The sequence below is a fragment of the Ptychodera flava genome, chromosome 18 (assembly GCF_041260155.1).
Source record: "Ptychodera flava strain L36383 chromosome 18, AS_Pfla_20210202, whole genome shotgun sequence".
Classification (NCBI taxonomy): Eukaryota; Metazoa; Hemichordata; class Enteropneusta; family Ptychoderidae; genus Ptychodera; species Ptychodera flava.
Window position 1 is genome coordinate 17,240,046 of NC_091945.1, and position 26,202 is coordinate 17,266,247.

A 26,202-nucleotide genomic window follows, 5' to 3' on the forward strand; every position below is an offset into this window, starting at 1 on the left:
CAGGTCTATAATTTCTTATATTGACTTCTTTCTGTTAACGTTTTCAGCATCCTATTCAGAGTCGTTATTGTTGTATTGAGCAATACTTTCTTTGACAAGTATATAATTTCTTGTGTTGACTTCTTTCTATCAACACTTTCAGCATACATTCTTTGACAAGTCTATAATTTCTTGTGTTGCCTTCTTTCTATCAACACTTTCCGCATACATTCTTTGACAAGTCTATAATTTCTTGTGTTGACTTCTTTCTATCAACATTTTCAGCATCCTGTTCGGTGTCAGTGTGGTGTTGGGCAATATATTGTTTGTCATCGGACTGGTATTTTTGCCACTTCTCATCCAAGATTCAATGGAACTCCTTTCATAAGAATAGCCATCTAATGAAACAACAAATATAGTGTTCTTTTAGTTACAGTAGACTCCTAGGCAATGCAAATACAGTTGACTATCTGTTATAATATCTATTCTCCTCACAATAGTTATACAACTTAAAAATAAAACATAATGCTGGTGTGTATTCAAATTTCAATGAAATTATGATCGGATGTCTCAGTAACAAACAAGGCAATTGAAATCACTACTGTCACTGCCACTTTATGAAAAACATCAATGTCAATCACTGATTGTTAACCACTCACTCATAATATATCATTCTCACTGAATGCAAGTTGTAAATTTTCAACTGTCAGTGATGTTTCAACAATGTCATTGAAAGTCAATCGTTGATAAGGATAACTGTCATCAACTGCCAATCACAGATTGTTTACCACCATAGACAATTGTCAATCACTGTTAACAACTGTCAATCACTGACACTGACTGCAATTCATCAACTGTCAATCACAGTCAGTGATTCTGATTCATTGATCGGCAATCGCTGTCAGTGACTCTAATTCATTGATTGTCAATCAGTCAGTGACTGACTCATTGATTGTCAATCGCTGTAAGTGACTGACTCATTGATTGTCAATCACTGTAAGTGACTGACTCATTGATTGTCAATCACTGTTATAGACTCTAATTCCTCAACTGTCAATCACTGTTTAGTGACTCTAATTCATTGATTGTCAATCACTGTTATTGACTCTAAAACCTCAACTGTCAATCACTGTCAGTGACTCTAATTCATTGTCAATAAGTCAGTGACTGACTCATTGATTGTGAATCACTGTAAGTGATTGACTAATTGATTGTCAATCACTGTCAGTGAATCTGATTCATTGACTGTCAATTACTGTTTGTTACATTACCTCAATATCACACAGAGTCATTTATTGACTGTCAATAACTGTTGATCAGTGTAAATCACTGATTGTCATTCATTGTCATTTGTCAATGTTTCAAAACTACTGTGACTCACCAGATGCAATGACAGGATCTCTCATTATCTCTCTTGTGATTGGACACAGCAGCTCATCAGGAACACCAGAATCTGTTCAAATACAAAGCAGGGACCACAAAATCAACCAATGAATTGATAAATGTGAGTACAGTTTTGATCCATATGCGCTATTCTTTTCAACAGGCTACACAAACGACAACCTGTAGTAATTCATAGCAGTAGTTTGTGGCTCAAACAATTAAAGACTTAAACTTTTGCTCAAACTTTAAACCATTCGCTTTCAAGATAAACAATAAATATCGGCGTCACTGTGCAAAGTTTGGTACAACAGAAACAATTACCCAATATTTATCAATATTTGAAATTCAAAATGACCGCCACCCTGAACTAAGCTGATAATAACTTTACTGAATCCATAAGCTTCAAAATAAGCCCACATAACTCGTAGGCAAAAAGAATTTTGTGAAAGTTTGAGTGTCCGAATATCTGTCCTAGGGCACATTCTAACAGAAAGCTAAGTTTACTTTATCTCAGACATATTTTCCAGGAATGTTGTTCTGTTTGTGTAGTACAGTTACTTGGTCCCCTCCAAAGTCATGTCAAAATATCAAGTGTTCAACAGGCCATCACAGCCTTAATGTGTATGTCCAATGCCCTTGTTGACGTTAATTTAGCCCAAGCTAGGTTTCTTTTGTCGATGACACCATTGTAATTTGGATTTGGCCATTATGAATTTCAAGTGTCAATAATATTGGCTGTAGGTATTTTTTTAAACCTGTAAACAAAGATTTGCAGACAGGAAAACTATGCTATAAAGTCCTATTCATATACAATGGTTATTTTCATGAAAACCTTCAGAAACCGACATGCAAGGGAATGCAAAATGAAGAACTGAAATACTTCTGCCATACCATAACACTAACATGCAAAGTTAACAACCTTACCATCATATTTATCCTTTCCATGAGCTGGTCCCTGCAGTTGAGCTGCTAGGCTGCACTGCTCCTTAATGGTTTCTATTCCACGGAGAATCTTATTACGGTGTCCAAGAGCCACTATAATTCAAATCAGATCGGGTACGATGAATATGTGAGCATGTAAAAATCCAAGACAGCACACCTTAGGAACACAGGACCCAAATAATGCTTTCTTAGGGTGCCTCCCTAGCTTTATGAAGCAGCTTGACCCCCTAGGATAATGGTGATTTGTGAAATTGTCCAGTATAGCCCACTGTCTACCTCGGCATACCTGTTTGGCTATCTACAAGCAATCAACATGGGCCTTGACAGTCATCAACAACAGAAATTAGAAACTGAAGTCTTGTCATTCAACTAGTTTTTACACTATCAGTAGTGATTTCTTCCTCCAACTTTGACAAAACATTAAACTACTATCTTTACAATGATAAAAATCATAATGCAACCAACTTAAAAAGTTCAAGTTTCTCCCTGAGAGTAAAGAGAAATGTGGTAAACAAAAGACATGTAAGAATATACCACAGGTGGCGCTATCCATCTTACCCTACTGAGATTCTGAGTTCTTGGGATGCACCTTGAATGCATTCTGAAATGCATTCTGATGATGAAATAATATAATCAATATTTTTTTTATCTTTCACACTCAGTGGCTATTTTTTTTAGACTAATACTTAGGACTTATATTGGTTTGCTTTACATATTTACAGATGTGTAGACATTTTGACATTCCATATTGCTGGTGAAATTTTATTTAAAAACATTTTAGTTGTTAAAGTTGACATGAGAAATATGTTTTCGGTAGCAAAATCTATTTGAATTGAATAGGAAACCATAGAAGTACAGTTAATTTTTATTACAGTGACAAGTGTATAAAACCAAAGTCACAATGGCTTATTAGTCATTTCTCTATGAAGTTTTATACCTTTCAGGACAACTATTCCTGAAAAATACCATAACTTGACAATAACAAATATATCTATGAAAATCAGTAAGTTTTCTGACCTCCATGCAACATGCTAAATAAAACGAATACTGCTAATGAACTAATCAATGGAATTAAGAGATTACAGATTGTCATTGCTTATAGACTCTAGAAATGAATTCAAATTTATATAAAGGCTAAATTCTCTAACTTCCCTCTCTGGAAAAAGTGTTTCAAGATTCAATCAGTCAGAAAAATGTAACAACTTAGCTCGGCTATTGAACCACTCTTTTTGAGAGTGGGGATTTGGTAGAGTGCTTCTGTCTGTTACTATTGTGATGTAAATCCTATATCTACAAGCAAGCAATAAAATATTATTATTATTATTATTATTATTATTATTACTTCTGTGCAAAGTGACTGGCTGCTGTATGTTGTGAGTTAGAACCCGATTGAAAACACTGTATTGATTACTGACCATTATGCAGACGCATTTCAAATATCTGACGTTATGAAGTATCTTGCTGAATGGAATGTGTTTCAGCTAAAATGACAATTATGGATAGGTTTTTCACACACACATAGAAATACATAGGTTGACTTACAGACACCAAGGTCATTGGTCAATATCTCCTTAGTCAGGGTACTCAACTCTTGACCATCGATTTCGTTTCTTTGAAACTGAGCAACATGCTGCTCCAAGCCCATCTCTTTCAGCCATTCACAGACATCCTCCACTGACCACTCATGGAGCTGTTTGACGGGTGGTTGTTTCTTTCCTCCAACTTCTTTCACATTCAATTGGATGTCTCCAATACTTGTTTCACCTGTAACGATAAAAAAATCAACATTTCAGAGTCTTAGCACCTGTTTCAAACTAGCAAGCATTGTATCAATAGTCCATTTTTGGATATTTGAATCCATTTGATAAATTTGCAATTGCACAAATTTAATTTACAAGTGTTCATATATTATGAGATTATTACGAAAATGCCACAAGAGATGCACGAGAACATTGGCGCAGTGTACCACCAAGCGCAAAGTGTAGGGCTATGTCTGAGTGCATCTTTTGCGGTATTTTCGTGATAACCTTATCATTTATACATCTTACACTTGTGACTGGGTGTCATATGGGCCAACTATGACCGTTTAAGTGCGATGTCAACAATTTTTCTTCCGATTTAAAATGCTAGTGCAGTGTGGCATGCCATCCTGGACGCGCTTCTGGATTGCCTGTGCACTACACACATATAGAGTCTGAGACGTTGTCTGGCACTTGTCCAATGGGTTCCATGAAACTGCTCAACAGTGAACACGCAGATACAGCCACAGGGATGGAGCGCCTGAAAACTGTAAATTTTATGGAATGGGCATTCCATGCAGCTTTTTCAGTGCACGCAAACTTCTGTTCTTGAAGGTAGATGTATAATTATGAATTATAAACATACACTGCTGTACCAATACATAGAGCATTACAATGAGAATGGCCAAAACATTGTTTTCAATAGAGCCATTTTCTCTCTGAAACTTTTGCACATGGCCAGCTAATTTTGACCCTATCACCACTGTGGTTTGGCCTGGTTGTATTGTGTTCTACAGCAAAGTCAGACCTCAAAACAAGAAAACGGGGTAAACAGATATGCTGTTGGTTATCTGCAATAAACAGTTATTGAAGAAACAGCAATCAAATCTTCAACATTACCTGGTTTGCTTTGGGTGTCTGCATTCAGCTTCCATAAACGACATGTCTTGTCATTGGAACCGGTTGCCAAATACTGACCATCGACAGAGAAAGCACAGGAGGTAACATACCTACAAACAAACAACAAAGATTTTTGACTGCAACAATTGCACTTTGACCTAGTCACTAAAATTCTGACTACTGAGGAGGAGGGCATATTCACAGTTGAATATAACAGCAAATTTCAACTTTATTTGACACTGAGATGCATGAATACATCCATTAATCAGTACTATGAATTACGCATGTCGTTTCTAAATGAACTAATGCTTCTTCAAATACTTTTTAATCATAAAAATTACACTTATGTAAATATGCATATGGCATTCGATCCACTGTTGCCATGTCTGGGCAAAACATTCAAATTCCATCTAATAATATTACGATAAGGCTGAGCCAATAATTTACACAGAGTAAGATAAGAAACATAATTTCAATTGAAAGTGACAGTTCACTGTCGTTGTTCAAAGTGGGGGTTTTTGTGTGAAATTTTTTTAAAACACTCTTCTTCTCATCACATCACAGGGGGCACTTGCTCCTTGTTTATTTGTGTCTGCGTTTGTTTGTGTGTATGTGTTTGTGTTTGTTTATTTGATATGTTTAATAAAATAACAGCGAAAAGCTGTTTTGTTAATATTTGTCAATAAAGAGCAGTTTATTTATTTGTTTGTTTGTTTATATTAATTACCGATGGTTAGGGTTAGGTTAGGGTTAGGGTTAGGTAGGGTTAGTGTTAGGTTAGGGTTAGGGTTAGGGTTAGGTTAGGGTTAGGGTTAGGGTTGGACGTATTCACTCCCTCTATATATTCAGACAAGGGAAGCAACTGGGATTCCAACATCTGTATTTTCAAGTCAAGAAAAACACACCAAATAAATGCCGGACAATTGAAATATTGGGTTTGTGGCAGCATCATGTCCTGTACTTACCACACCTATCCTTTAATTCGATGGAAAGGGCAAAAATCGGCGATATTTAGCATCTTTCTCCTTTGATTCGTACAGTTTGTACGGCAAAACGTAAGTGTCACACTTTGGCGGGTTAGTACGTCAGAGAAATTCAAATCGGACCAATCAGGCAGCTTGTTAGACTCACAACACTAAGTGAACGCCAGGTTCTCAAGCGACTATACCACAGCAAGATGCAGTCGTGCCTGTGACTAATACTTGTTCGCAGATATCGAGAATGCAACAAAAAAGTCGTTTAGTCACTGTTCGTGACAACGGATCATACTTTAAAATACTAAAGAAACCATTAAAAGATGTAAAAACAATGGGAAACTCGAGTTCCCTTGACAGCAACGTAAGGAAAATGACACGTTTTTCCAGTACTTTCTTGATTCTTTGACCCTGCGCACCCCGTCGCCTAAATGGAATAGTCTCACACACGTCTGCCATGGTTTATTTTCATTGACGGCCACGATCTCTGTTTTCATCTTCTGAACATGCAGTTGCTTTTGTTTGAAGCAATTATCCTTTCATTTGTGAAGCTTTTTTTCCTGAAGACTATTACAATCACTGCTATGTTGTTGTTTTCACAAGATGTATACGGTTTACAGGAATATTGAGTTGCCTTTCCGTGTAGGCAATATGCATGCCATGCCAGTTCACATACACTCAGATCAGCAGCATACATGTACATGACGTCTTTGTTTCAAGTTTGGGGTTTTTTCGACGCTGAAATTTTACCAAAATGTCACTTCTGTATTCAGAGTTTGTGTAATCAATACCTTTGGATAAAGTTGATTTGGAAAGCGATAGACACATCCAGAGGAGTTGAAAAAATCGTGCATAAAATTAGCATAAGTTAAGCGACCGTGGCAGAAAAAAATGGGATGCTCAAGCCCCTCCCATAGTTTTTACCACCGTTCAGTATTGTAGTATATAGTACGGTATTGTTCGTAGTTGGAAGGTTACTGCCCGTAGTTTACTTTCGATAGCTAGAAAACTATTAGAATTGAACCAATACCAAGACCAACTTTTCCAGCCGCGGAAATTCAACCGTGGCGTGGCGACGGTCTCTCTGTATTTGTTTACTTCCGGGTTTACGCTCATGTTTTTTCCATTTAGGCTCGTATATCTCACGAACTGATTGGAAATGAGTGCGTTTCGCACAGATGTATAGTTGAAGTACTCTCTAGTGGAACCTTCTTCTCATAAGACAAAAGTGAATGTTGCGGCATACAAAGTTGTCGACGATTCGTAAAGGGAAAATGAACATGGTAAAATGCGCCAAAGTAAAATCATCCTGGTTCGAGCCCCACAACGGTAACGTCTCCAGTTCGGGCCAAGGCAGGGCTAACAAGCTATCTGATTGGTCCGATTTGAATTTCACTGACGTACTAACCCGTCAAAGTGTGACACTTACGTTTTGTCGTACAAACTGTACGAATCAAAGGAGAAAGATGCTAAATATCGCCGATTTTTGCCCTTTCCATCGAATTAAAGGATAGGTGTGATAAGTACAGGACATGATGCTGCCACAAACCCAATATTTCAATTGTCCGGCATTTATTTGGTGTGTTTTTCTTGACTTGAAAATACAGATGTTGGAATCCCAGTTGCTTCCCTTGTCTGAATATATAGAGGGAGTGAATACGTCCAACCCTAACCCTAACCCTAGCCCTAACCTAACCCTAACCCTAACCCTAACCCTAACCTAACCCTAACCCTAACCATCGGTAATTAATATAAACAAACAAACAAACAAACAAACAAACAAATAAATAAATAAATAAACTGCTCTTTATTGACAAATATTAACAAAACAGCTTTTCGCTGTTGTTTTATTAAAAATAACAAATAAACAAACACAAACACACAAACAAACACAGACACAAATAAACAAGGAGCAAGAGCCCCCTGTGCTCACAGGAGTTGTGACCTCTCTGGCTATGCTTTTGGCAGATTGCTGAACCTGATTACCCATCATGCTTTGTGCAAGGCCCGTGACCTGTGACCCTTGACACACATTATGATGGCTGCTGGCCACTGTTAAACAGTCTTACATGCATATATTTCATCCCTGAATAAAATACATTGATATATTTTATTTTGAAATTTGAAAGTTGTCTTGGTAATTTTATTTACTTTATCACTTCCAAATCTTGATCAAAGTGAAAAAATATTGAAGCTGGGGCCATGATATTTGACGAATGACTCATAACCGTTACGGGACTGCAATGGCAGCAACTATGTTTTCATGGTAAAAATTCTTATCGTACTGATGTGCTGTATGAGCATCAGTGAGTTGCTTGTAACCACCTTCAGCACCTCACTGCAGGAGCTATTGGGACTAACAATGTTGAAAAAATCCATGTAAATAGCAGTCGTAAGGTAGTACTAACTTCAAATTAAACATTTTCGACAACTTTTCATAAAAAACTTTAAAACATTCCTTTTTGAAATCAAAAACCAAAATCAGGGGTCATCGTGCAAAATTTGGTACTACACAAACAAATTACCTCAATATTAAGAGATACTTTAAATTAAAAATGGCCGCCATTCCTGTCAAAGCTATTGGAAAATATGAATTTATTCATTTCCACAAAAGTATGCCTGTGAAAACTTTCATTACTCCCTCAGCTTAAAAAAGAGCCCCTACAAGTGGTAAACCAGCTAAATATTGCGATAATTTAAGAGCCCGAATATTTGTCACCGAGACATATTCTACCTTAGAGATTTGAAAATTCTTTTACCTTGTGTGTCCTACTATTGTTTGCAGTTTGTCTCCCTTCAACTGAAATGAAAAAAATACAACAGGTTTCTTAAGTCAAGAGAAGGCTGCTTTTGATGATCAGATCTTGAAAACTGATCTAAGAACATTAATTTATCACATTAAATGGTGAAATTACAACATGTGAATTATGCACTTATTTTTACAATACACCTAAACGTTGAAAATGTATTGAAGAGGGTTACACATGGATATATGCTACAGCTATGATATATTTTCCTTAAATCTGAATTTTGGCAGAAGAAAGATCGTTTTATTCGAATGATGCTCTCATCAAAAATATATAATGATAGGAGAGACAAGGTAACATTTATTGACAGAAAGTATACTTACTGGATCCCACAGAATAACAGTCTTGTCACCACCTCTGAAAAACACAAACAAAATAATTTACAAGTAATGCTTTTAATGTCATTGCAAGAATTTTGGTGGAAAGAGTTTTCTTTTTGTATGAATATCTTGGTAACATACTGTTTACCTGATATCTTGTGTTGCTATGGAAAGCATGCATCTACATGTATACACGTGAACTAAATCGGACAGAACTGAAAACCCAGTTAGTGGAATGTCATGTATGGAATTGAAAACGCTCCCCAGCACTGTCACATATCATCTTAATCACATGATGTCATAGGGACCACCAACAACGCACTCTTTGTCGCACACTTGGGGGCTGTCAATTCATAGCCGCTCGTGGGCTGGGTAGTCTGCTCAATCAATTGATCTCGTACTCACAGCTCTGCTCTCTGACGTACTAAATACTCCAAGGTGTGAAACAGAATCACCCTATTTGCACAGGACCTGATTTTTTTAAACAATCACAATTAAACTTTCGTTTACCTTCTTGGATCAGAAATTTAAGCATCTCTTCAAAAATCATGCAGACAAACAGATTGGTTGCACCATTTTTGAAAAAAATCAATGGTGTTTTGAAAGACAAAAGGTTGAGTAACAGTCGCTCGCAAGCAATTCTACCAGAATGACATTAGTTATTTACTTATTTAAAGCAATTTCACAGTGAGAAGTTTTCTTTCTGGGAAACACTGAAAGTGCAGGGAATTGATCTTTCTTGTACAAAGTTTGAATTTTGTAGTAACTCTCACTTGAGGTCATGACATCTCAAAAATTGTAAGAAATCCATGGTCCAAACAGCTACCAATCAACAGCTCCTGTAATTTTAACATTTCAAAGACACACATACACATACAAACTGCAGCAGGCAACTGAACAGATGATATATCAGAGAAAATGAAAATTGTAAAAGATATTGTGATTTGAAATTCAGCAAACACAACAATTCTTTCCACTAAATTCAGTCTTACATTTTGTGAATCTTTGACAGGTGGCATCTTGATTGCAAACAGAAATGTGAGATGCTTTTATCATCTTTGCAATGATATCACTTACCCTGATGACACGTAAGTAATCTGCCATCTGCTGAGAAGGCACAGGCCATCACCTGTGCCGTATGTCCTTCCAATGTACACCTCAGTTTGATGGTGCAATCTACCAAACACAAAATAACAGGTTCATTAATTTAGTAGTTAACTGGTATCATGGAGAATGGCAACGAAAAGTCAAGGGACATGTAATGATGGCAAAGCTGTATTTGCTGATACACAACAGCGAAGAATTGCTTTTGAGCAAAGGATGTGGGCCAGATCGGTGACAGAAAAGCTAAACAAGGATCAAAATTCCATCCACTAAACTTCATCTGTCAAGTTTGTTACAAAAAACCAGTGAGGCATGACATGCTGCATATGTTGCATTGTAACAAAGACATGAAAATTAATTTCATTTGGAGACCCCTGAAAACATAGATACTGTAAACATGATTTTACTAATATATACACAAAAGTAGTTGCTTTTTTCGACTTTGCAGATATTGAAGTGACAGAAACTGGCAGAAAAGGGAAAGGGGTGAAAACAGCTTTTTCATCATTGGAAAAACATGCACAGATTTTCATGCAGAAATAATCACTTTAGAGACAACACAGCATAGCTTTTGGTAACAGTAGTAATTAAGTCTTCATCATGGGTACTTATAAGTCATTTTACCAACATGCTCCCCTCAGTATGTCCTCTGACTTGAGTACTGTGAACCCTTTCAGTGCTGTAAGTTTTCCAACATAAAATTTAGTGCAACATTTTACCAATTTTTATGAATTTTTCTGTAATAGTTTTGATAATTTGGACCCAAGGGACATGACTTTTCATTATTTTTCATTTCTACAGTTTTTATCAAGATGTTGAGATAACTCTGAAAACAAATTGTCTGAATCTGAAAGAAATTGTCTGCCTTTAAGGCAAAATGTGCCTCTGGGACAGATAGTTGGACTCTCAAACTGTAATTTCTTTTCTGATACACCACTTGTGGGGGTTCATTTTAAAGCTCTTGGTGTAAAAAAAATTTCACCAGCTTAGTTTTTCTAAATTTGAAAATTTTATCAGGGATGGCGGTCATTTTGAATTTTAAATATGGGTAAATTTTTGGTTATTTGTTTCTCTAGTACCAAAATTTGCATGGTGACCTGTGATTTTTATTCTTGATTTTGAAAGAAAATGGTTGAAAGATTCCTTGAGGAAAGTTTGAGCAAAAGTTTATGTCTTTCACTTGCGAGGTGCATACTATCTTAATATATTCTTATAAAAGGTGTCAAAAATTGACTTGGCACTCAGAGGGTTCAAGTAGAGGCAAAAACATTTCCACAGTACTGAAAATGATTTATTTTTGTTCCCAGACTGCAATGTAAACACAGTACATGGCATGTGTATGATCTAGCAGTAGGACTTTAGTATACACACACACAATTGTATCACTTACTTGGTTTAACATGCAAATCCCATAATTTCACCATGAAGTCTGCTCCACAGGTGGCCATGAGGAAATACTTGCTGCCAGGATTACTCACAGCATACGATGGATCTGTTGCAAACAAAAGGGAAAATGCAGAGAAATCAGTTGACAATATTGTCCATGACTAAATCATTAGTTGTTGAGGCATCGTAAATATTATAATTCATTTTGATATGAAGTTACAGTTTAGGATAAAAATGAACTTTCTTATCAATGAATTTACTAATTTGAAGAAAAAAGCTCTGGAAATTTTACTTGCAAATTGGAAATACCAGTTTTCGATTTCTAACCACAGGATGGTCAGGACCCCATTCATGCTTTAATTTGATGATGAAACAAAAGTGACAATTTTTATAATGAACCCACTGATGGTACGTGTATAATTGAGAAAATTTACATTACACAATAGCTGGGAATAAGAGCGATTAAAATTGTGCTTCGATAAATGAACTTCAATTAATGTGAGAGCGGGAGGAGGTATTCTGAAATAATGACTTATCTAAATCCATATTGATGACATGCATTCAACGGTTTATCGATGGGTATATTTTGAAATCTGTGGACTGTAGTGAAAATTATGTAAGGTTTATGCATTGATGTACTTCCATACACACACACTGTACAATTGTTTATATTAGTTAATTTTGACAGCTGGAAATTTGTCAGTGTCACTGTGTTGATATCACTGAATTAATAAGAATGAAATATGTAATCACAACTTGATCTGAATGTCCCAAAAATCGAAATTAAAAATGGGTTACATTGTATATGAAGATTTCAAAAAGGCTGGAATCTTTTACATTTGTTCCTAATCTCAAAAATTTTAATAACGATATATTGAGATGTTCAAATATACTGCATTCAGGATATATGAAAACACTGTGTTGACATGTTATATAAAGAGGGTACAGTGGCTTGTTACGAATGAGGGAACTGTTATCATTTAAGATATGGGGGAGTTGATGGGGTAGAGTTAACTTGTTTGATCAGAGAGGAGTGGGGAGTGTTGACTTGTTACATAAGAGTGTTGACTTGTTAGAAAAGAAAGTTGACTTGTTGAATACAGAGGTATGTTGACTTATTACATTAAAGGGGAGAGTTGTCTTGTTAGATAAGGGGGAGTGTTGACTTGTTAGAAAAGAGTGTTGACTTGTTGCATACAGAGGTATGTTGACTTGTTACATCAAAGGGGAGGGTTGTCTTGTTAGATAAGGGGGAGTGTTGACTTGTTAGAAAAGAGTGTTGACTTGTTTCACAGGGGGGTTTGACTTATAAGATCAGAGGGGAGGTTTGAATTTTTACAGAAGGGGAATTTTGGACTTGTTGCATACAGAGGTATGTTGACTTGATACATCAGAGGGGAGGGTTGACTTGATACACACACACAAATTTGGACAAATTTTGGACTTGTTAGATAAGAGGGGTATGTTGACTTGATACATCAGAGGGGAGGGTTGACATGATAAATCAGAGGGAAGGTTTGGACTTGTTGCATGAGAGGGATGTGTTGACTTACTACATATGGTAAGAGGGGTTTGCTGATCGCTACATGGAGAAGAGTGTTGACTTGTCACATGGGAGTCAGAGGGGTACTGGAACTTTGGTATATGACAAGGAATTGTATGACACTATGTAAGGGGAGGGCACTGGCTTGGAGACATCCAAATACACTGAGAGAAGAGTTTGTACAGCAATCAGAGCTTTGGTTCTACAAAGGTACATGTGGAGTGACAAAATGTGCTACATTCTACACAGAATAAAATAATAATCAACACTCAGGATAAGTGACAAGGCAAATCATAAAAAGAATTTGAAACAAAGATTTTCAAAAGTGAAATTAAAAATTTTAGGCTCAGTAAAATTTATGACCACAGGAAGAGTTGAGGAAACGATAGTTAAATTTGGAAAAAGAAAAACTGTTATAAATGAAAAAACTCTTACTATCAGTATCAGCCAAGTCACTGCTTTCATGGTGCTGAGCTGTTTGATAGACCCAAAAACATTTTAGAAAACAAACACTTGCAATAAATGGATCATGGTGATATCATTACTGCGAATGACATGACATAGATAGCTTCATGTACCTGTATATCTTTTCAACTGATAATATGATGGTGATATTATTACTGACATTAAACAGATTGCTATGAGTACATCCTTGTCACCTGATATCAACATAAAATTAATATATATCAGAAAGCAATGTTTGATATCAACATGCTTTATTCACACAAAAACATACAATTTCAATTAAAAAAAAAATTTTAAATCCTGACGTACTAAATGATTAAGGGAGGCTTGCACACACACATGCATTATTTTATTAACTTGGAGAATTTTAGAAGGCACAAATAATACACAGGATGGTAACCATGGCAACATGTGGAACTCACTTGCGGCTCCGAACGTTGGCGAACACACGATGCAGGACACACCCAATTCATGTACATCACAATCAGAGACATAGAGGCGGCGACCTTGTCCAAACTGTGCATCCCACACGCAGATATCGCCATCTGACGATCCAGAGACGATGCAACTACTGTCCGGTGTGAAGGAACAGGACACGACATTGTTTTCATGGCCTTCAAATATTCTGGGAAAAAAATTTATCCATGAGAATATATTATTAGTACCAGTCAATAATTTGAAATTCAGACAAACATCTGATTTTACCATATGCCAATTTTGTTGCAAAATGGTGAATTGTATTCAACTGTTGCCTTAAAATTTTTGGAAAATTTACATAAAAATTAAAATCCAAAAACATGAACAACAAGTCTTCCAAAACTTACATGTATTTGAGAAAATCTCTTTTCAGTTTCATGGACAAATATTCTCAACATATTCTTACTACATGTAGTAATAAACAGTAATTTGCACTGAAAAGTGACCGAGGTATTTCAGAAAATACAGAAAGCTAAACTTCAGAACAGCTGCTGATTAACTTACACAATTATGATAGAGTCAAAAATAAATATCCTTACAGTGACATTAAAACTGTTGATGGACAATAAACAGATGTCATATCAAATGAAATGGTCCTTGTGGATTCAGTTTGTGATATGCAGAAGTAAACCTCCATCAAATATTGAGCATATTGTTCTCACAATGTTAGTCTGATAGATGTAAATCCTTACCCCTGGGACAAGAAGGGTTCTACGGATTTTCCATGAGATGACTCTCAGGAAATTAAAATTTCAGTACAGTGGTCCATGTAGACCAGAAGAATATATTTTGGCGGTCAATATAAAAAAAGGTGATGGTGATTACAGTATGCAATAAATTTCATTTTCATAATCTGCTAATAAACCATATGTTTACAACATGAACTTTGCCACATTATCAATATATTATACATAGTTGGGCAGAACCATATGATTAAAGGGACAAAGTCGGCCATTTTTCATGAATTTTGTTTGATACGAGATACTACTCATATTGTTTGACATGTTGAAAGATACTGAATAAATGGGTGACCATGCATATATTCGACCACGGGTTTAGACGAATTAAATGAAACCATCACAAAAACAAATTAATGGTCATGACCATTAATTCGTTTTCCGCGATGGTTTCATGTATTGTGTCTAAAAACCGGTCGCTCGTATCAAACAAAATTCATGAAAAATGGCCGACTTTGTCCCTTTAAAAGGGACAAAGTCCCTACCTTTTCAAATTATTTGGGGCATTTTTGTTTCATGTGAAAGTCATTTATGTTGTTCTGTTTACTGAAACATGTCAAATTATAAATCATCAGAGCTCTACTCATACCTTGTGTATACACATAATGTTTCAACATGCTGATGACATAATCTCTAGTATATGTATCTACCATAAATTCTGATATCACAGAATTTATTAAAGCCTCACTAGCTGTAACTCTAGCTGTAAGTCTTCTCAAAAATCACACAAATGAACGTGTTACTCACATTGTCTTGAAGAAATTGGCCATGTTTTGAGGCCAAATGTAGTGAAACACAGCCTGCAGAACGATGAATAAAGATTTGCTGAAATACAACAAATGTCTATCTGGATGTAATATATCCCTCAGACATACTGCTGGAAGTAAAATATACCTCTTTCCATGGGCTGGACTTTTGTACGAAGTCCGGTTTACATCAATGATATTTCAAAAAAAATTAAAAATTTCAGTTCAAAACAACAAACAACAGTAGCTTAAATTTTTCCATTCAAAAAATAATTATCCGAATTCAGAATAATGATGGGCATTGTAACAGAGAAATTGTCAAATCCATGATACTTCTGGAAGATAGAAGATTAACCTGATTTGCAAATTTATCAAGTTTTTGGACTTATTGACAAAAAACACCGTACTGTCACTTCAAGTTTTTTTGACAATCAATCAATAAGTTATATTGCCAAATAATAATAATAATAATAATTTATTTATAAAGCGTCAATATCCACAACAAAGTGATCAAGGACGCTGTGAGAAAATTTACATATCACAAAAAGCAATTAAAACAGTAATAAAAAAAAACTACAATAAAACCATCTAAAACCAAAGTCTAAAAAGCAAATTTAAAAAGGAAAGTTTTAACATTAGTTTTAAAATTGACAGGCTAGGAGAACGCCGAATATCTAATGGAAGACTGTTCCAGAGTATGGGAGCTGCCACACTAAACGAAATAAACGTTGTCTGACCTCATATTGTTCCTGTTCTGCATTTTATGGGTCGTGGTAAATTATCAAACACTTTGTATAAAAAATTACACAATGTCAGCACAAAGTCCAAAATTTGACAAGCTCTCATAAAACATTCCTGTTAACCTGTGGTACAACTGAAACCTACAGATTGTTGCGTAACTTTTTAGTTTGCCATTTGTGTCCACAATCAAGCTTATGGTACAATGTTCATCAGGACAAATATTAGAACTCTCAAATTTTAGTGATACTTTCCTGGTCATATTGTGGGGGCTTATTTCAAAGCTCTTTGAATAAGAACATTTTTACCGCCTTGGTTTTTCAAAAATTGAAAATTTTATTTTTCTATATAGAGTTAACACAGGGATAGTGGCCATTTTGAATTTCATCGATATCAATGTTTGTTGATTGTTTCTCGAGTACCAAAATTTGCACAAGACCCCCTGATTTTTATTCTTGATTTGGTAAGAGAATGTTTCAAAGTTTTATTGTCTTTCAATTTTGAGACACCTATTAAATCACATACAAATTACATACAAAATTCGATTGATAGCTCATGTATGTTGTCCGCACAGTGTGTCAAATGTCCCCCCCAAAATAAATGGAAGTGGGACACAGTGTCCCGCGGTTTAATATTCCTGGCCGCAACATCGCATGTAAGCATTCTCAAAGAAAGCATGAGATGAAAGTGTGCTAAAAATACCCATGGTTCAAAAGTGAAGAGCTTAAGTAGTCTTGGTATGATATTTACGGTGGCCCAAAACTACCTGTTCTCCGCATTCAAAGTCTGCGTCGCATTCAATTGTTTTTCTCTCACATATGTCTCCGCATTCAAAGTCTGCGTCGCATTCAATTTTTTTTCTCTCACATATGTCTCCGCATTCAAAGTCTGCGTCGCATTCAATTTTTTTTCTCTCACATAAGCTTATGTCTCCGCATTCAAAGTCTGCGTCGCATTCAATTGTTTTTCTCTCACATATGTCTCCGCATTCAAAGTCTGCGTCGCAATCAAATGTTTTTCTCTCACATATGTCTCCGCATTCAAAGTCTGCGTCGCAATCAAATGTTTTTCTCTCACGTATGTCTCCGCATTCAAAGTCTGCGTCGCAATCAAATGTTTTTCTCTCACATATGTCTCCGCATTCAAAGTCTGCGTCGCAATCAAATGTTTTTCTCTCACATATGTCTCCGCATTCAAAGTCTGCGTCGCAATCAAATGTTTTTCTCTCACATATGTCTCCGCATTCAAAGTCTGCGTCGCAATCAAATGTTTTTCTCTCACATATGTCTCCGCATTCAAAGTCTGCGTCGCAATCAAATGTTTTTCTCTCACATATGTCTCCGCATTCAAAGTCTGCGTCGCAATCAATGTTTTTTCTCTCACTATGTCTCCGCATTCAAAGTCTGCGTCGCAATCAATTGTTTTTCTCTCACTATGTCTCCGCATTCAAAGTCTGCGTTGCATTCAATTGTTTCTCTCCTAGATGGGCGTCGCAGTCAGTGATTTTGTCACCAACACCATGAGGGCGCTGGCAAGTTTTTGTGAGCGTGACCCTCGCTCCATGACCCATGATTGCATCCGGAAAAAGTATCACTCTTTCAGTGTTCGTGATCGCGAAAAGCTCATCGATTTCGAAGGTAAGTGACAAAGTTATTCATTGTATTGTAAGCTTATGGGGTTAATGATCTAGCCACCGTCTAGCCCTGGATGTATTGGCAGTTGTGGGACGGGCTGCCGTTTTACATTCGGACGCTCACGTGGGACCCATTATGATGCGCCCATACTGGTGAGCAGCGTACCCCCTTGGCTAGATCATTAACCCCATAAGCTTACAATACAATAAATTACTTTGTCACTTACCTTCAAAAATGAGCTTTTCGCGATCACGAACACTAAAAGAGTGATACTTTTTCCGGATGCAATCATGGGTCATGGAGCGAGGGTCACGCTCACCAAAACTTGCCAACGCCTTCATGTGTTGGTGACAAAATCATTGACTGCGACGACCATCCACAGGCGGCCCAATCACTATTAATAAAGCTTATTATTGAGTTTTTCTCAGTTTTCTCTGTCACTATCAGTCCCTCTCCTTTTCTTCATGCTCTGACTGATCGTAGTAAATAAAATAAATGACTATATAGCCTAACCTAGCCTCTTGACTCTTTATTTATTTTACACCCCATTACAAGGATGTTTATCTCTCATATACACATCTTGTAATTAATTAGTCAACACAAACTAATTATGCTAATCCGTGGACTTATCAAGGGTTGGTCAACATTGGAAAGATAGAGATGTAAATGAAAAAGGAGTTTTAGTAACCTTTCCTATCTTTCGCGATGTTGACTAACCTATAAAATCCCTGATAAGTCCACGGATTAGCATAATTAGTCATGTTGACTAATTAATTACAAGATGTGTGTATATGAGAGATAAACGTCCTTGTAATGGGGTGTAAAATAAATAAAGAGTCAAGAGGCTAGGTTAGGCTATAAAGTAATTTCTTTTTATTTCCTACGACAGTCAGAGCGTGAAGAAAGGGAGAAGAACTGATAGAGAAAACTGAGAAAAACTCAATAATAAGCTTATTAATAGTGTTTGGGCCGCCTGTGGCCCATCTAGGAGAGGAACAATTAACTGCGACGCAGACTTTGAATGCGGACACATATGTGAGAGAGAAACAATTGAATGCGACGCAGACTTTGAATGCGGAGACATATGTGAGAGAAAAACAATTGAATGCGACGCAGACTTTGAATGCGGAGACATATGTGAGAGAAAAACAATTGAATGCGACGCAGACTTTGAATGCGGAGACATATGTGAGAGAAAAACATTTGATTGCGACGCAGACTTTGAATGCGGAGACACATGTGAGAGAAAAACATTTGATTGCGACGCAGACTTTGAATGCGGAGACATATGTGAGAGAAAAACATTTGATTGCGACGCAGACTTTGAATGCGGAGACATATGTGAGAGAAAAGCATTTGATTGCGACGCAGACTTTGAATGCGGAGACATAGCTATGTGAGAGAAAAACATTTGATTGCGACGCAGACTTTGAATGCGGAGACATATGTGAGAGAAAAACATTTGATTGCGACGCAGACTTTGAATGCGGAGACATATGTGAGAGAAAAACATTTGATTGCGACGCAGACTTTGAATGCGGAGACATATGTGAGAGAAAAACATTTGATTGCGACGCAGACTTTGAATGCGGAGACATATGTGAGAGAAAAGCATTTGATTGCGACGCAGACTTTGAATGCGGAGACATAAGCTTATGTGAGAGAAAAACATTTGATTGCGACGCAGACTTTGAATGCGGAGACATATGTGAGAGAAAAACATTGAATGCGACGCAGACTTTGAATGCGGAGACATATGTGAGAGAAAAACAATTGAATGCGACGCAGACTTTGAATGCGGAGAACAGGTAGTTTTGGGCCACCGTAGATAATGATTTCTATCAAGAACTTAAATAGAGTGGAATTAAAGGAAATATGAGTAAATTAGTATAATCAATTACGTGTAGGTTCTAATTTGAAATTAAAAAGAAATCAATTGTACAGCCATTTCCTGTGAATTTTAAATTATCCAAGAAATTTAGAGTTAAAGAAATCAAACTTCCCCAGCCACCCTGGATCTTCAATAATTTAAACCTTTGACTATTTTTTTATTAATAATTATTAACCCTTTGAGAGCTGCAATTTTTCCCACCAAAATTATAGTGTGCAACATTTTACCAATTTTGTGAACTTTTCTGTAATTTTTTGACAATTTTGGACCAAATGAACATCACATTTTATTGGCTTCAGATTTTTATCAAAATTTTAGCATAAATTAGAAAAAAATTGACTGGTGTATATTTTGATATAGGCAACAAAAATTGACTTTGGTGCTCAAAGGGTTAATGACAGAGCTTAATACTATTATTAATCTTAATCACTATTGCTTTAAGTAATGATAAAACCCAAATATTTCATTATTTACATCCTCTCTCCGAGATAGTTTAATCTTGCACTTTGACCCATGAAATCTCTCAAAAACAGGGATAATTCTAGTTCAAAACAACTACAACAGTACATCATGCAATTTCAATAGACTAGACTACACATTCAGACCTTTGATGCAAATTCAAAGGATGGTTCTCAAGTTACATAGAACTTGTAGGAGAAAGTTTTGAACACTGTTTGTAAAAAGTTCATCACTCAATTCAACAATACGCTAAATTTCATGCAGCCCTGAAATTGTGAACTTTCGAATGCAGGAAGAAGATTCATACTTTTGGCAAAAGTGAAGTATTTAGAGTGTCTTAACATAACTAGAAAACTGTCTGACGATAGTATCAACTGATGAACATAATACTTTATTTAAACTTCCTTCATTTACAGGTGTTTTTTAAACTCTATTTTTTTTTGTTAAGAGCAGTACCCTGCTAAGTTTTACCAGGATATAAATCATATTGCATTCATACTAGGGAACAAACAATATTGCACCAGGATTCTGTATACCATAACCTGTTCTCAAACCCGGAAACCTTAACAAAATACCTGCCTATCATCTATGAATAATGACGGACATCTTATCTTCATTCTCATACTTAAATCCTATTTCTGATTATTTCTGATGATGCAAGTTGGTAAGCACTTCTTACTATACATCTACCATTGAGCAAAAAATAAATTTTTGCACTAGAACAGCCATACAGAATGTCCGTTCCATAACATTATCTTTTTTGGGGCGTTCCCATATGCATTCTATATTAGCCTCTGCACGTTCACTGTTGAACAATTGCAAAGGACTATTAGACCGTTGCCAAAATGTGTCTTGCATTCTATATGTGCAGAGCACAAGCTATCCAGGAGCACGTACAAGCTAGCAGTTTAGTGCTTACAAAATCAGAAAAACTATTAACATTGCACGAAAATGGTCAATACTCGGCCCAATTGATGCCCCTATCACAAATATACGATTTACAATAACATCGTCATCAGGAAAATACTGCAAAGGATGCGCCTGAACACTGGCATCACACATCCTCCTCCGCTCCATTACGGGCAATACACTGCGCCAATGTCTGGGTGCATCCTTTGTGGTATTTTCATAATGACCTCATATTCTTGGCGTTATACTATCTGATTTTCCACTCAGGCTCACAATTTACAATTACCTCTGAGACATCTTTCCATGTTCTATTATGTATTGTCTCATTAAATCAGAAACAACACAAATCATCATGTATCAGACATACCTTCCATGGCTAATAATTTAGCACTATTCCATACTTGATAACTCTTTCTGTCATCAATGTACACACACGTTGAATTTTTAATAGAAAGGGCCCTACGAGATCCATAGTCTTACACATATTAGGATCGCAACTTGTGGCCCCTGGACACGAATATGTCCATTTCAGCTGTCATTAATTGCTCATGTTTGCTGGATAATTGATTAATAAAAGTGTGAAATTGACACTTTCTGAAAATTAGACCATTTGACTCTTTTTAACTTTCCAAACATTACCTGGCATTTTAAGTTTGTTTATAAATAAAGTATTTCACTCTTCCCATAGTTGTGACAGAGAAACAGGGCCTCCATTCATTTGACATGGTGAGCTTATTCAGTGGGAACTAATTCAGTTTTGTTTATGGTCCGCTATCTCTACTTTGAATATGAAGAGGGACCACTGGCACTAGTTGTGTCATACCTGGTGCTAGACTTGGTGGCAAAAATCATGGATCTGAAGTGTCATCCATGAACCAAAGATTTTGCCAGCAATGCAAAATTTTTGGTCAAATACTATTGTGACTGTTTCTAACAAACATATTCCAATGAATGCACAAATGTGGGGAAAGACTATTTCATTGGTCCTTTACTTTTCAGACATCATAAATACTACATTTTGTATGAAAGCCTCCAACAGCACACAGTCCCTCCAGGCTCAACATCTCCTGACGGCTCATGACCTGGTACGATACTGGTGTACAATCTACAGATTGCTCATATTTGGATATTACATACATTTGTTGTGATTACAGGGTGATACGCAAACACACATAATGTACTTGTGCCCAGTCTGAACAAAGTTATCTGCTGCTTAAAACTATCTACTGTTGATTGACCAATCAGAGTGCTCAATTCAGGGTGTTTTATTTACTCGTATTAAAGCCTTGTTCACCAAATTCCAGAAACGAATGACAGCGCCGTAGTAAAGTACTGTCCAATCAAAAGTGAACATGTCATATTCTGTAGACATCTGGTACGTTTTAATATTCAAATTTGGTAACACAGTGGAAACCAGCTGCAACACAAAATCTGTTTGCCCCAGGGCATTTATATAATGTGCCCTTGGGCATTTATAGGATGTTCCATTACATTGGAAGGCTATTTTACAATAAAAGTTTTAATTCATATCCTAAACATGTTACATTGACAAGGGGACGGTTGACGTAAACACATGAAAACGAAAATATATCAGTTAGGGGCGATAGTTTTTAAGTCGGATAAAACCCTCGTACTCGGGCTCTTCTGGTATATAAGTCCAACCCTGAGATAAAATGTCTCGGCCTGCGGCCGCGGCCTCGACATTTTATCGTTGGGTTGGACTTTATATACCAGAAGAGCCCTCGTACTCGGGCTTTATCCTATACTAGATTACTTAATGCAAGTACGCTGTGATGTTTTGATAAATTTAACATCACAAATTTCAATAGCTTATTTATCAGCAGATCTTCTAGCCAAACACAAATTTAAATTGCATATTGCAGTTTAGAAGGTACACAATAGAAACAGTGATTTCCAAGGTTTGTCTTCAACCAACTTGAGTATCTATAACATATTAAGGTAGAACGCACCTCTGTGACAGATATTCGGGCTTTCTAACTTTATCAATTCTCTTCTGACCTACCACTTGTGGGGGCTCATTTTAAAGGTCTTTGTGAAAGAAAACTTTTCACTGTCTTAGTTTATTTGAAAATCACAAATTTTATTTTTCCCGTACAGTTAACACAGGGATAACGGCCATTTTGAATCTAACATATGGGGAAATCTTAGGTAATTTGTCTCGCCAGTACTAAAGTTTGTGTGGTTTGCATGGTGATCCCTGATTTTTATTCTTACTATGGTAAGACAATGGTCGAACGTTTCATTAAGGAAAGTTTGAGCAAAAGTTTAAGTCTCTCACTTTTGAGGCGCATATTACCGTCAGGGATAAGATGTATAACGGAATAGACTTATGAAGTGTTCCACTGGTTATTTCAATACATTTTTTAGTTCTTACATCAGTAAAATTTGATTAAAATCAGACGAAGAGATGGCAACGTTTTTTGACTTTCAACTCTCATTTCCAGCTAATATTGCCTTTGTAAGAAAGTGATCCAATTCAATTACAAGAGTAGCAATGGACAAGCAGAGGTTGACATCTCTAAAGATTAGCAACATCTACTGTTTTCTGATCATCTACAGAGTTCTATTTAAAACTTTACTCCCTTGATCATCAAAGCACATTGTCCTAAAATCAGCTGAACATTTTCCTAAGATTAGAGACATATGAATTCTTAAGTGAACTTGTTTAATAATTTTGTTAAGAATGCAAAAACCATCAAGCTTTCTTGGAAGCCAGGCAATTTGTCATCGAAAGGTCATGAATAAATTAAAGGCGCAGGTCTTATCCTTGAACTTGGCAAAAAAACTGAGCTTGCCATGAGAGGTGAGAGGCCTGCTGTTATAAAAGTCATAAACTCCCTTTATTTTTTCAGATATAATTGATATGATTTTTGTCATTATTATAAAACATTCTATCCCAAACCTTGCTAGTACAGTTTAGCAACCACAGAGAATAACAAGGGTAATTTTCAGGATGAATGTCAATGTTTTAATATAATGTCAATTTGGAGGTCAAGTTTAATAATCTACTGGGGCTTGTGTTTTCCATAAATGAGTTTGAACATCCAGGCTGGTCATGTACATATTATTTATAACCTTGTTGTTCTATAGATCTGCAAAGATGGAGTTATTATGTAATTTGTTTGTTGTTGTTTTTTTTGTTTTTGTGGGAAGGGTGGGGGGGGGGGTGCGGCAGCAGTTTTGGGTGTTTGTTTGTATGTGTTTGTTTAGCATAGCATTAAGAAAAGAGGGGCTTATGCTAGTTAAAGCCACAGTTTTCAATCCCAGGTTCTCGCATTAGTGGAGTTCTCCTCCCTGTCAAACACTTGGCCAGAACGATGTTTGATTTCTATAACATTAATAACACAAACTGATCTCAACCTTTTGTAACCTTTTGCTAATCTTGCGAACAGAGTTTATACAAGTGTTTGATTGATGGTCGGTTCAAATCGCCAACAGTCATTGATTCCCACCACCAACGCTCGAATTTCCTAAAAAATTGTCTTCCAGTCGCGTTTGAATTTGAATATAACCACTATATAAACAATAGTTATGTAAATACGCTGAGCCTGGTGTGAGTGGACAATGCAATACCCATCGGAAGATGGTGCCTTCCATATCCCGTGATGCAAGCTCCAAGCCTGGAGCTTTTTTCCCATGATTCAAATTACATGGAGTTGATGAAGCCCTAAAATGCAACTTCTTGTACTATATTTATCAGTTTTTGTAAAAATCGTGCAAGTTATAAATTGCGAAAATAGCTTTTCCGGGGTAAGTGACCACAAAGCTAGCACACATGTAAAAATCATCCTTGGTGAACTTCCCCTTTAACTTTTAATGATTATTTTACTATTTTTTGTTTTCAGTGTCAACCAGAGTTTCTTGTTCGACTCCAAAAAGCTTATTGAGAAAAATATATTCAGCTTGTCAACTCTGCCTATAAATATGTAGACTGCATTGTTATTGCTGACAAGTGAATTTTAGTCCGGACTATGATTCAAACATAACAATAATAGTAAATTTAAACACATATAGTCACTGTGTTGACAAACCAAGGAAACTCCAGCCCAATGTAAGGAGTGTGCACGGAAAAACAAAATAGACGGTTTTTCAATGTGCTTTGGCCCCTTTTGGGAAAGAACAAGAAACTTCAGATAACACTGAAAATCATAAATATTGACAAAAAATAATCAACATTTGTAGCCCCTGGCCTTTCATAAGTAAGAAACCATCGAGATGTACATCTATGGAAAGGCAAACCGCAAAACACAGGTGTTAAACTATGGAGGTAAAAATTTTACCTCTATGGTTTTTTCTCCACCCAGGGACTGTTTAACCACGGAAGTACAAGAACCAAAAGCTTCCTCTCGGTTCATACACACAATATCTGTGACTTTCCAGCATAACACATTGAGTAAGTGATGCCGGAAACTAGACAACTACTAGCGACCGATATACGTGTTGTTGAACCGTTCCTACCTTACGGATTCTCTTTTGGATAAGTCCCAAAGATACAGACAGAAGTCTGCACCGCCAGACACCAGATATTTTGAATCGGGTGAAAATACGCAAACACGTATGATGGCTTTTGTTTTGTGTTGAAAAACTGCTTTCTTCTCTCCCGTTTTCGGATCCCACACGATAATATTTCCGTCGGTAGAGCAGGACGCCAGGTGTGAACCAAATGGACTGAAACTCACGTAATGTACGTAGTACGTGTGCCCCAGCAAGGGTGAGCACGGTAGTTCGGAAAAATCGTCGACGTTCCACAATCGGACAGTTTTATCGCCAGAACAGGTAGCCAGGTAGTTCGTTACAGAGAAGGCGCACCAGTTGACATCACCTTTGTGCACATTTATAACGTGAGCTAACGTCGCCATGGCTGATGTTTTCGTCTGAAAGTTAATGTTCGTGACAGATTTCTAGGTTATTTGTATTTGTAGACTTAGTCAGGTGACTTAATCCTGGTCTCGTGTCGCAGAATCATGCAACGCAAGTTACCGTAACTCGGATTCTTCTGGGTTGGATAGCTTCAAGTTCAACCCTGTAAAAGTGTCCTGCCCTCCAAC

At 36.6% G+C, this 26,202-nt stretch overlaps 1 protein-coding gene across 1 annotated transcript; it reads right to left on the bottom strand.

Moving 5' to 3' along the window:
• Positions 1–75: 75 nt before the first annotated feature.
• LOC139117629 (WD repeat, SAM and U-box domain-containing protein 1-like) lies at positions 76–26,202 on the bottom strand. The gene is made up of 13 exons (XM_070680870.1): positions 25,613–26,202; positions 13,965–14,167; positions 13,513–13,551; positions 11,539–11,640; positions 10,122–10,220; positions 9,922–9,937; positions 9,048–9,081; positions 8,677–8,717; positions 4,944–5,053; positions 3,847–4,068; positions 2,287–2,397; positions 1,361–1,432; positions 76–377 (listed from the first exon to the last, which is right to left on the bottom strand). The coding sequence occupies exons 1-13, from the start codon at positions 26,011–26,013 to the stop codon at positions 223–225; spliced, it is 1,605 nt and encodes a 534-aa protein (XP_070536971.1). The 5' UTR covers positions 26,014–26,202; the 3' UTR covers positions 76–222.

Bases quoted from the DNA above. Each gene is read 5' to 3' on its own strand.
- LOC139117629 (XM_070680870.1), bottom strand. From the start codon at position 26,013: ATGGCGACGTTAGCTCACGTTATAAATGTGCACAAAGGTGATGTCAAC. The intron at 11,641-13,512 runs GTAAGAGTTTTT...TGTTTGCAACAG, and splicing joins TGACTTGGCTGATACTGATA to ATCCATCGTATGCTGTGAGT. The intron at 4,069-4,943 runs GTAATGTTGAAG...TTATCGTTACAG, and splicing joins AGACACCCAAAGCAAACCAG to GTGAAACAAGTATTGGAGAC.